The sequence below is a fragment of the Cynocephalus volans genome, chromosome 3 (genome assembly GCF_027409185.1).
Source record: "Cynocephalus volans isolate mCynVol1 chromosome 3, mCynVol1.pri, whole genome shotgun sequence".
Lineage (NCBI taxonomy): Eukaryota > Metazoa > Chordata > Mammalia > Dermoptera > Cynocephalidae > Cynocephalus > Cynocephalus volans.
The window spans coordinates 175,767,205-175,779,864 of record NC_084462.1 but is presented as its reverse complement, the minus strand read 5'-3'; the positions used below and the strand labels follow the sequence as shown (position 1 = coordinate 175,779,864).

At 41.4% G+C, this 12,660-nt stretch overlaps 1 protein-coding gene across 4 annotated transcripts in view; it reads right to left on the bottom strand.

Annotated features, from left to right (window-relative positions):
- AK7 (adenylate kinase 7) overlaps positions 1–12,660 on the bottom strand; it is an 81,447-nt gene that overhangs the window by 18,133 nt on the left and 50,654 nt on the right. For 3 of the 4 annotated variants that reach the window (XM_063091594.1, XM_063091596.1, XM_063091598.1), the window contains exons 7-10: positions 9,645–9,733; positions 6,444–6,534; positions 2,416–2,493; positions 398–547 (exon numbers count right to left, since the gene is read on the bottom strand). In XM_063091594.1, coding sequence (XP_062947664.1) covers positions 398–547; positions 2,416–2,493; positions 6,444–6,534; positions 9,645–9,733 — 408 coding nt within the window. The remainder of the gene's footprint in view (positions 1–397; positions 548–2,415; positions 2,494–6,443; positions 6,535–9,644; positions 9,734–12,660) is intronic. The other variant, XM_063091597.1, reaches the window with a different exon arrangement.

Sequence of the window (12,660 nt, the reverse complement as noted above, 5' to 3'; positions counted from 1 at the left end):
GAACAGTTATTACGTTAACATTAAAATTTCTAATCTTTGGTTGACAAATATTAATATAATATGCGTGTAGATTATCAGACCTGGACAAATTTGTCAAATTTGAAAAACGACTTAAAATTAGAAATTTGAGGGCTGGCCTGTGGCTCACTCGGGAGAGTGCGGTGCTGATAACACCAAGGCCACAGGTTCGGATCCTATATAGGGATGGCCAGTGAGCACGGTGCTGACAACACCAAGTCAAGGGTTAAGATTCCCTTACCGGTCATCTTTAAAAAAAAAAAAAAAATTAGAAATTTGGATGTCGGAAAAAGAAAATACTTTCGCTGGTATAATTACACTAAAAGTTTCTTTTACTTTGCTGAAATCAGAAGTTTAAACAGGAAATAGTTATAGTTACCAGTAATCCTCTGCTTTGCTTGTACTCTTTGAGGATATTGTTGATATTTTCCACAAATCCTGTTTGGGCAACCCATCGAATGTTAAAATTCTCCTTCACAAAGAGCGCTTCCATTCTCAAGTTGACAAGCAAATGGTCAAGACACTCTTGCTAAGAAATAAGAAAACATGAGAGATGTGTCTTTTTTGTTTCATTTCTACAGGTATAACAGACCAAAACCATAGAGTCATTACGGAAACATAATATATATTCACTAAACATGAAAGTCAATTAATCCAGCACTAAGTATTTACAGAGCACCTGTTATGATGCTACCATATTTCTATACCCTCCCCATGCCTGCTGTCTCATGGCAGGCAGCATCCTGGCTCTTGTGGCTGGACAAGCAGCTCAAAGAGTAGAAAGATACTGGAAGTCCAAGTATAAGGTTTCTTTTTTAAAATTTTTAATTGCATCTATTTTTTGAATAGTGCAGTCCCATGGTTCAAGAGCCAAAAGAACAAAAACGTATAGAGGAAAATATTCCCTCTGACCCCTAACCACTACCTACCCAGTTCTGCTCCTCAAGGTAACCAATGATATCAGTCCTTACAGAAACATATTCAGGGGCAGTGTTAAGGTTCAAAGTATTCTTATAAAGAATTACTTCCTCAAGCAAGGATAAAAAGTGCACTGCATAACTAAAACCTATTTTTCATTGTTGTTGTGATGGAACTGGAATCTCAGCCTGCTGTCTGAATTTTAGAAAGAAGCCAAAGCACTTTACATATCAAACAGCTCTCAAGTATGTTTTCTTGACCACGACCCCTGAGGGTTTTTCAGAAAATAAAATTAAGGGTCCAAGAAGAGAAGGGTAAATTGCCTAAGGGTAGAACATCTAGAGTTGCTTGGAAACCAGGCATTCTGATTTCAATCCCTCAAGAATCAATATTATTTAGTGTTAAATAAAAATCATAGGAGGCCATTGTTTTGTCTTACGTTCTCGTACTAGATCCCAAAAAGTCCAGACTAAAAATCAGAATGGAGTCACCCTTCCTAAATTCCATGCCACTTAGGCTGGGTCTGACCTTTCAAGAAGTCAGGAGAAAGAACACCCACTTTCCCTTAAAGACAAGTTTAATCTTCAATAGATATGATAATGAGTTCTCTAGGCTGTAATCCTTCCACAAGAGAGACAGCCTGAAGTAACCTGATATTATTTTTCTATTGTTCTGTCTTCCTGTCCCCACCTAACTAGGAAAGTAACTTTGAAATGACCAGTCTGCTTTTTATTCTCTGTTTCTGTCTTTAGCCTTTTTCTGTCTATAAAACCAACTTCCTCTTCTTGGCTCATTGGAACATTTTTTCTATTTTATGGAATAAGGTATTGCCTGATTCTAGAATTGCAATAACATAGTGTAAAAAAAAGTCTAAATGATTCATTTTCAGAAATAATTCAGGCCCAGCCCAAAAGTTGTCTGATTGGTCCAGCCCATTCCTGGGGGGTTACTGAATAGATAAAGTTCTCCTTGAGATGGTAATGAGTTAATAGCCTTTTATTGTTCTCTCCATTTCCTAATGTTTCTCCTTTCACGAGGTTTTGATGGGCCTTTATCGTGGACTTGTCCTGAGCCCTCAGACAAAGAAATTTCTTACAGAGGGGTAATAAATCGGGGTAATCTTAGACATCATCTGGGAATATTGTGCACCCCAACCGATGAGGAGGCAGGGGCAGCAATTTGCACACTAGGGAATAAACTGCTTGCTACAGCCCTTTTCCGTGCGTCTGCCCGTCAAACACCCAAAACTTGCAAGGCCATAATTAAAGTTTCACTTTGCTGTACCTCTTGTCTCTGTGTCCATCCTTTGGCCTTGGACGGGTGAGGGCATTTCTCACAATATGAAATAACATGTTGTTGGATTCTAGAATTGCAATAAAGCCAATTGAGATCTTCAACCAAATTTGTTGTAATTTTTTCTTTTACAGTAGGAAAACAGATTTAAAAAAGAGAAAGAAAAAGAACCTTTTATATACTAACTGTTAAGTCCTTGGTTAGGAAAGCATTTTCCTTGGGTAATTTCTGGACTTTCCCAGGGCCAGTATTTTTACTGATGCACTGTTAGGAGAAAATAGAAATATTTAGTTTATCTGTAAGGTTTTATATAAAATTCCTCAAGTAAGTGTGAACATAATTGAATAAAAATGTTCAGTATTTGCAAAATAGAGGTGCAGAAAACTATTACTGTGGACCTGAACCCCTTCCCCCACCCTTAAATATTAACTGACTAGCTTTTCTGCTTCTGTAATTAGCTTGTGCAAGGTTTTACAAGCCCCTGCGGGTGGGACTTTCTGGTAAGGGCAGATAAAGGACTTCCCAAACCGCCCAAAGTTCACCCAGTTCCAGGAAGGGCCTAACCACACAAGGGGTGGGCTGTTGGGCAATTCCCCAGTTCCTTGTCTGTATACCACCCCCCTGAAAGCCACCAATGAATTTAAAAGTCACCTCAGGTGACCAATAAGCTGTATACAACTCATCCTGTTGCCAAAGTCTGCCTACCAAACTGTATAAAAAGTGCTCATGTTAAGAGCTTGGGGCCGCTTCTGTCCTGAAGATGGAGCGACCCCAGCATGCTGGAATAAAAAAAACCTCTTGCTTGATTGCAGCGATCTCTGTCTCCTGGTCTTTGCGAGACGAGCCTTCCCAACAAGTAAGATTCGCGCTTTGGGGCCAGTCTTACACTACCTCAAATATGGCACTTTGGCACATTGAGTGCTTAGAAAATTAAAAGGTCTCAGAAATAAGCCTCAGAATCAAGGTCTCTCTAATCTTGGCTTGTTTCCCTTCCCCCAGAAGCAGAGAGGAACTTTCTCTGGAATTTCCTTATCTAAGAAATCTTCTTCCCAAAAGAAATGCAATTCTCTTAAGATCCCCTTTCTAGGAATCTCCTCAAATAATTGCTAAAGAACACCCCCAGGCTGGTTGGCTTAGTTGGTTAGAGCATGGTTGGCTCAGTTGGTTAGATAACACCAAGGTCTAGGGTTTGATCCCTGCCCTGGATGGTCACCCGCAGAGGGGCTGGGAGGTGGGGGTGAGGGAACCAACCCGGAGGGACTGAAGAGACTGGGATGTCACCACACCTGGACAGAACTTTGCACAAAATAATATCTCCCAGGCTCATTCAACTTTTATTGATCATTTACTGTCCTTCAGAAGAATGGTCTCCCTTCCCATCTCCCCCTCTCCTATGAATAAGCTTTTTCTTTGCCCCACCAGGTTATTGGGTGATCACTCTCCTGCCATTCTCCTGCATTGCCCCTCCCTAGCATGTTAAGACGAAATTTACTATGCCCTTTCTTCACATTAATCTTTGTTTCTCAGTTTATTTTAGTGAAACTTCAGGGGTGAAGAGGAAGTTTTTCCCCTGGCCCCTACAGTGGTGAGTGTATTCATTTGCTTATTTGTTCCAGAAATATTTAACACCATCAATGTGTACCAGGTACTGGAGATAGAGATGAGTAAGGCCCCGTCTCTGGCCTCAAGGAGCTCCCAGTTTAAAAAGGGAGACAGACCTGTACACAGATAATTATCATGTGGAATGTTTGCCGCTCAGCAACGGGAATTCTGTTGTTGGGGCCTAGAAAGTCATACCCTAAGGTGAAGGCCTCAGAAGCAGCCTCAAAAGCAAAGTTTCCCTCTGACCTTCTCCTGCCCTCTGGTCTCCCAGCCTCATTTTCCCCTGAGGCAAGCCATAGAAACCACATTTCCTCTTCCTCAAGGTGGGTCATAGATATATCTTCCCCCTTGTCTCTCTGTCTTGGAGCTGACCGTAAGGAAATTCCTTGATCTACCTTGTCTGACTGTAGGTCATAAGACCCCTGTTCCAGAAAGGTTCTGGCCTCACACCCTGGAGAAATGAATGCTACACAGAGAGGCCTAGAAGAATCTGAACAGACAGGCCTTGCTGGGTTTACCCACTAATTCTATGAGCATTAGATCATACTTTCCCTGTCTAATCACATTTCTATATGGCTATGCTTGCTTTGTAGAACCTAAGTATAAATATGGACAACTTTCCACATACCTTTGGGCCTATATTCTGAAGGCTCCTGTGTCACATAAAACTATGATCAAATAAAATTCGTTATACCTTTTCTTCATGTTAATCTGTGTTTATCAGGTGATTTTTCCAAGAACTTTCAGGGGGTTGCTTCCTTTGGTCCCTATGCTGTGCTATACGGTCTTGTTAAATAAAAACTATGAGAGGCCATTGTTTTGGACTGCGCTCCTGCACTATGCCCCAAACAGCAGTGGAGTTACTCATCCTAAATGCCACATAATCAAACTGAAACTTTAAGGAAACAGACAGATTCCAAAACACATCAGTTTTTTTTTTCTGAAAGCAGGACATTCCAGTCTACCTGAGTCAGTGTAATAAGGAAGTTCCCTCGTTAACTCTACAAAAAAGTAACCTGATGTTACCCAATCAGTTTTTTTTCTTCTATTGTTGTTCCTTGTTCCCACCTTACAAAACCCACTGTTCTGCTATTACCCAGTGGGAGCTCTTATTCTATTATGTATAATGGAGGCTGCCCTGATTCACGAATTGTGGATAAAAGTCAATTAGATCGGGCCAAGCCCGTGGCGCACTCGGGAGAGTGCAGCGCTGGGAGCGAGGCGACGCTCCCGCCGCGGGTTCGGATCCTATATGGGAATGGCCGGTGCACTCACTGGCTGAGTGCCGGTCACGAAAAAGACAAAAAAAAAAAAAAAAAAAAAAAAGGTCAATTAGATCAGTAACTGAATTTGCTGTAATTCTGTCTGAATGTTTGTGTCCCTCCCAAATTCATACGTTGAGAGCCTCATTCCCAAGGTGATGGTATTTGGAGGTGGGCCCTTTGGGAAATGATTGGGTCATGAGGGCTTTGCATGAATGGGATTAGTGCCCTTATAAGAGAAGCCCCAGAGCCGGCTGATTAGCTCAGTTGGTTAGGGTGTGGTGCTGATAACACCAAAGTTCAGGGTTTAATCCCTGTACTGGCCATCAAACACATGCACACGTATATGCACACAAAATAAATAAAAGCCCCAGAGAGCTCCTTTGTCCCTTCCACCATATGAGGACACATCGAGAGAGAAAATTCTATGAAACCAGAAAGCAAGCCCTCACCAGACACCAAATCTGCCTTGATCTTGGACTTCTAAGCCTCCAGAACTATAAGAAATATATTTCTGTTGTTTATAAGCCACCTAGTTTATGGTATTTTGTTAAAGCAGCCCAAATGGATTAAGACATTTTGGGAGTATGGAAGAGAGGCATCTGGCCTCTGCAGGAGGTGGGAAGGAGACAGGGAGGGTACAGAGGAAGATATCTGAGCTGAATCTTTTTTTAAAAAGATGACCAGTAAGGGGATCTTAACCGTTGACTTGGTGTTGTCAGCACCACGCTCTCCCAGGCGAGCCAACCAGCCATCCCTACATAGGGATCCAAACCCGTGGCCCTGGTTTTATTAGCACCACACTCTCCCAAGTGAGCCATGGGCCTTCCCCTGAGCTGAATCTTAAAGATGAGTAAGCTGTGGCCAGGGTAAGGGCAGGAGAAGGCTGTACTAGCAGCACTAGCTAGGCTACAAAGTGGCCGCTTTAGCCAGAGCAGTGTAGACTGCAGAGGTAGCCCTCCCACACCTAGAGCTCTTGGAAGTAGCCAGTAGGTTTGGTGAACCTGACCATATCAGTAGTTTGGGATAAGTGTCTGCAGAGACATATTTTTGTATTCTGGTGTGTCATTTGTGTGTGTCTGAGGTGTGATGATCCCATCCTCTCAACTCAAGCCCTACAATAGTGTTTCTTGTTTCTGAAAGAAAAATTCTTGTATATACTGGAGAAAGGTCATTTGGTAGTAATTTTCCAAAGCGTATACCACATGTGCAAATAGTGAGCTTAAGTTTTAAGGATATTCTATTTTAGGACTCCCCCAGACTTGTTAGCACAACTGATTCTATAACCACTCTTTAGTGGGTAAAACTATATAAGATATGCCATCCAAGTATGGGATGAAACTACTGTACCTTGACTATGTCTTCCAGGGTCTGAACAGACTCGTCCACAGCAACCAGGTAGTGAAGCTTTGGAACGTGGTCTATTATGTTTTGTATCACTCTGCAGACCAGCAGGTAAAATAGTTGTCAGAGGGAAAAAGCAAAAGAGATGTAGTAAACTAGAATTTACTGAACACCTCTCCCGTGAGCCAGGCATAGCATTTGTTGCTTTAATAAATTATCTCACAATTTCCAACAAGGTCAGGGTTGGGATTATTATTTGCACTCTATAGATGCGGAAGGTCTTAAAGAGCTAAATGATATTTCTCAGGCTGAAGAGCTACTGGAAATATAGAAGAGCCAGCATCTGAAGTCAGATCCATCTGGCTCTGGGTCCTATCTTCTTTCTGGTGCACTGCCTCCCAACAATTGGACTTGACCCCGACAGGACTTCCAGTCTACAAAGCCCCCCGCCTATCCATTGGCTCATCTGAGTCTCACAACAGTGTCTTGGGGTAGGTGTTTTACAAAGTAACACAGAGTTAGAGAAGCTGTGGCTCTCTTAAGGAAGTCACACAGCAACACAGTGACTGACCCCCAGATTTCCTGTTCTGAATTAATGATTGCCAACATTTCTGAGGGCTTAGCTCAGTCCTTGCCAGGACTGCGCTAAGGGCTTACAGGTGTTGTTCCACTGAATCCTCACAACAATCCTATTAGATAGATACTATTACTATCCCCATCTTACAAATGGGAAGATCAGACACAGCTGGTGAGAGGCAGAGCAGGGACTGGAACGCATATTAAAGAATTCCAGACAGAAACAATAGTGAATAGAATTCTATCACGATGGCCTGTCGATTCCAGCTCCATTTTAGCTTCCTTTTCATTAAAATGAAAATAAAATAAATGCACACTTCTAAATGTCCACTTCAATTGAAAGACCAGAATGTTTTCTAGCCCCCATTCTGCTTCAAGTTACACGGTCTCTGGCCTTTTCAACTCTAGAAATTCCATAGTATTGTTTGACAGTCTGCTTTATGGTACTTAATGATATGGATTAACTTAAAAGTTTAAATGTTCACCATATGGATTTTTGTGTAGCAACATTAAGATGGAATGTAGACAAAAAGAACAAAGAAATCTTGCTGCTGCCATCATATTGTTAGTAACAATATTGGTATATATTGTTGGATGAAATTTATATGATTAAAATACATTATGAATTAAATTTTCAACCTTAAAATTAAATTGTTCCAGGAAGATGGAGTAGACAGATGTGCTTTTCCCTATGTCTCCCACTAAGTACATCTAAAAACCCTGTACATTATATATAAAACAAATATAAGAAAAAAAAAAAAAAAAACTAAATGTCCACTTCACATTTATTACATTTTTTCTCAAAATGCTTTAGCTTTTAGCTTCTTTGTCTGTTAAATATTGGGCAATCTTCAAAGAAACCTCCAGAAAAAAATGCTACTTAAAGGGGTCCTGTGTCCTTCTGAAATGAGAATAATTTCACTTCATAATGTATCTGTTTGGAAGTAAGATGTATTAAATAAAATTATTGGGAGGCCATTGCTTTGAACTGAGCTTCTGCACTAGGCCCCAGCAGACCATACTAAAAATCAGAATGCAGTCGCTTATGCTGAGGTTCCACGTCACCGAAACTCTGATTTCCCAAACAGACCAGATTTAATGGGCATGATAATGAAGTGCCCTATCCTCTAATCCTTATTCTGAAGTAACCTGATGTTAATCAATCAGTTGTCTTTGTATTGTTCTGTCTCCCTGTCCCCACCTTACAAGAAAAGTCACTTTGAAATGGCCAATCTGCTTTTTGTTTGTTGCTTCTGCTTTCTTCAGTCCTTTTCCTGACTATAAAGCCAACCTCTTCTGCTTGACTCACTGGAACACTTGTTCTATTTTATGGAATGAAGTGTTGCCTGATTATAGAATCACAATAAAGCCAATTGAAATATTTAAACTAAATTTGTTGTAAACTTGTCTTTTGACAGATGTTAAGAATTAATGTTAGGTATGTTTTTTAATAATGTAAAAGACCCTTTCAAGGCTGGCCGGTTAACTCAGGTGTTTAGAGTGCAGCCTTGTAACACCAAGGTCAAGGATTTGGTTCTCTGTACCGGCCAGCTGCCAAAAAAAAAAACCCAAAACAAAACAAACAAACAAACAAAAAACTCTTCACATCTTTATTTTAATTTTATTTTAATCTGTGGCTGGCCAGTGCAGGGAACCAAACCTTTGACCTTGAGACTCACATCTTTAAAACCTGGTAATGTAATAGCGTAAAATCTCTGCAGAAAAGAGCACATTTAGGCCCCTCCAAGCCCAGGGTTAATGTTGGCTGAAGCAGGTCTAGGTTTTGTGTAGTCTGAAGCTTATACAGTTTAGGGGATCCTTCTTTAAGAAAAATAATACAAATTAAGTTCAGGACCTTGGAAGGGATCCATGCAGGGGAGTGGCCCTGAAGTTTAAGCTTCACTGGTTTCCCAGTAAATCTGTAAATCCATGTGGGATGGTGACTAACTCACTAGCAGCCAGTGGATAAGGGAATCTGGAATCCAGAACCTCAGAGAACTGCAGAAACTGCTCCCTTCTGGGGGATGAGCAGCAGCAGGAGTGATAGAATGAAGCCCCTGGAACCTGAAACATAGAGCTGATGCACCATAAACACAGTGAGCCGCTCATTGACCTAGTGCTTAAGTCACTGTCTTCAAAGGAGGAGGATCTCCAGACCTGTCTGGACACAGAGTCGAGATGCTCTGCGTGTACGAAATATGTGTCAACTTTACCTACAATTGTCAAAAAAAAAAAAGCTTCCCATTTAGAGTTTGCCATCTGATTTTTAAAACTGGTGGGCTGGACATATCAATTTCATCTGAGACAAAGAAATAAGAAACTATGTCCCCAGAATGCATATATCAAGTTCTTTCTTTTACAGAATTGGAGGGCATTGCTATTCTGCTGACAAAGTTCCTAAGAGATGAACCTGAACTTGACATTGGTAATGTGGAGCTTTTAGAAGGTGGGCACTATTTCATCAGATGCAAAATGGAGATGATAGTACCTTCTGCATAGGGTTGTTGAGAAGAATAAATACAATAATACATGCAAGGCGCTTAGCACTGGGTAAGCACTCAATAAATGTTAGCTTGCAAACAAACACATTAATAAATTCTAAGAAAGCCATATCTCTGAGAGAATGCTTACCCTGCTAGATCAAGAACGTGAATTGCTGGAATTACATTTGTTCCATCTCCAAAAACTGGTAATGCAGGAACCTCACCCAACCAAGCTATCTAAAAGAAAGAAAAGCAAAAGCATTTACCCCAGTTATATGTGCATGACTACTACAGCTCACATACAGGTCCACAGTCAAAGCATCCAAAAGATCTATCTATCTGCTGAAGTAATCTCCTCGAGGAGATGTTTTGTAAAACAGTCCAGATGAGATTCAGAATCCAGTCCTTTTAAGAGAAATAAAGTGCAACCTTTCAAATACTTTCATATGCATGATGACTGTAATTCTCACAAAAAGAGAGTTAAATTTTAAAATTGCCCCCATCGGTGGGGGGTAATTATCATTAATGCATAGATGAAACGCTTAGTGGATAAAATATCTCGCAGGAGGTTACACTTATGAGGCTTTGAGCCTGGATTAGAACCCTGATCTGTAGAGTCCAAATCCTTGTCTTTTCCCATCAGCCTGCAGAGCCCTCCTTTGGGCTCTGCAGGCTGAACAGGCCTATGTGTTCTGCAGGCCTTGGGACATGTGTGGGCCTAGGCCTAAGAGAGGAAATGACAAAGGACAATTTGCTCGACCATGTGACAGTTAAATTTCCTGAAGTCATCATGATGCTTGCTTAGCTTTAGGATAAGAACAGCACTAGTTTAACATATACTTCCTTAGACAATATAGGAGAGACATGATTTAATGCTAACAAGATGTTTGTTCCTTAGGACAATGGCTACAGATAAACATCAATTACAGACTGAGGCCAACCCTGAGATGTTTTCCAAGACTACCGGTGACCACAGACCTGCTTTTGAGCACATCTACCTTGACTTGGAAGGGCCAAGGAAGACATTTCTCCTGATGCCAGAAATAATTGTGCTAACTTCACTGCTGATCAATCAGATATCCCACTCAATCCCCAGACCCTACTCAAATTCCTGCCCTATAAATATCAGTGATTTTAAGCCTCCCAGGAGTCTGAGGTTTCAAGCTTCTTTAGCTGTCTCATTTTCCTTTGACTGGCATTCAAATAAATTCTGATCTTTATCACTGCAAATTTTGGCCTGAGGGACTTTTTAGTCTTTTTTGCTCAGCAGACAATGAATCCCCCCACCTTGGTTCAGTAACAGCATTACAGGACATCAGTTCTACATTCTTGGTCAAACCATGAAGAAAAGTCTTTTCAGGACTGAGAGGGGTCTGCATCGCAGCGAGCACCTTTATGAAAGGAAAGGAAGAAGGACAGACAGTGGAAACGTTCAAACAGTAGGGCTTTATTACAAAGTGAAAGTACACACAGGAGAGTGCATGGGCGTCCACACAGTGGATTCCTAAGGGTAGGGTTTATACATTGTTCTGGATGGGGGTGTCCTCTATCCTAGTTAAGGGGAGGAATATTTGGCCGTGGGGAGGATCTAGGGTAATAAAGGCCTGATACAAGGTGGCATCAGCTTCCTGTCATAGATCCCTGAGTTTCTGAAGTTTTTGGTCATGTGCAGTGGGGTCACTTTTCCCTTAACTTTGCCCTTCTTGGTCTAGTCTGCACTTTGTTCCTCCTAGTGCACAGGCACTGTGTTTTTTTTCTGTTCAAAAACTGCAAAGTTCTAGGTGTAGTTTTATGATTGGTGGGGTGGTTAAGCTGTGGTCATCTCATTATGGGTTCATTAACTGCAAAACAAGGAGGGTGGCTAATGCTGATCCAGCCTGAATATTCATGAGAAGCCACCCTGGGCTTGTCCCTATTCTGTCCTGCTTCAACAGAAGGAGCAGGGTTGTGGTTACTATAGATGGTCTGGATTTGTGACAGACATTCAAGTTGAGGTGCTGAGTAGGCAGCTTAGGAAAGAGAGCCCAGCTGGAGGTCTAAGTTGTAAGTCATTGGTACCAGTTGTGGGAATAACAGACCAACCCAGGGAAAGAGCATAGAGGGAGAAGATAGACGGGTCTGGGCCGAGCCCCGAGAATGCCAACATTCAGTGGTCAGGTAGGTGAGGAGTCACTAAGAACAGACAATGAGAAAGAGCTTTCTTGAGCTTATCTTCTTCAGCTGTCACTTCTCTTGTATTAAAAAATCAATCCAACTGACTTTTTTTGAGTACACTTTTCCCTTCAACTCCTGTTTTCTTTCTCTGCTACCACTCTCTTTACAGCAAAATTCCTTAAAATATTTCTCTGTCCTTACCATCTCCAATTCATCTCCTTCTGTTCTCTCTGGAACCTGCTCCTATCAGACTTTTGTCCTACCCAGTCACCCAAAATCCAGTTGCCAATTCTCAGGTCTCATCTGTCTTGATTATCTGCAGTATTTGATACAATTGGTCATTCTTCCTTTTCAGAAACACTTTTTTCACTTGGCTTTTTAAAAACTTTCTTCTTTTCCCTCTTACCTTTTGTGCACCCTTCTCAGCCTCCTTTCCTGATTCCATCCTGTTTCCCTGTAACCTCTATCTATTGGGGTGTCCTGAGATTCAGTCCTCAGACCTCTTTTCTTCTCCATATCCTCTCTCTAGGTGACATTGTCCAGTCCCATGGATTTAAACACCATCCATGGGAACTCTCATGTCCAACAGCCTACTCAGTATCTATACTTGGCTATCAATCATCTCAAGATTAATTAAGCCCCAAAATGAGTTCCTGAACTTCCCATTGCATACCACCCCCAACCTACTCCATCCTCAGTCTTCCCCATCTCAGTAAATGGCAATCTCATACTTCCAGTTGCTTACACCAAAATCCTTAAAGTTATTCTTTTCTTTCAGTCTGTCACCCTTACTTCAAGCTTTGAACAAATCCCATTGACTCTACCTTCAAAATATATCAAAAATCTGAACAATTTTCAGTATCCCCACCATTTCATCCAGGTCTTAGGCACCACCTCCTAACCAGTCTGCTTCTTGCTTCTGCCCTTGCCCCACTGTTGTACATCCTCAGCGCAGCAGAGGAATAAGTTTATCCTTTTAAAACCTAAGACTCATGATGGGCTACAAGGCT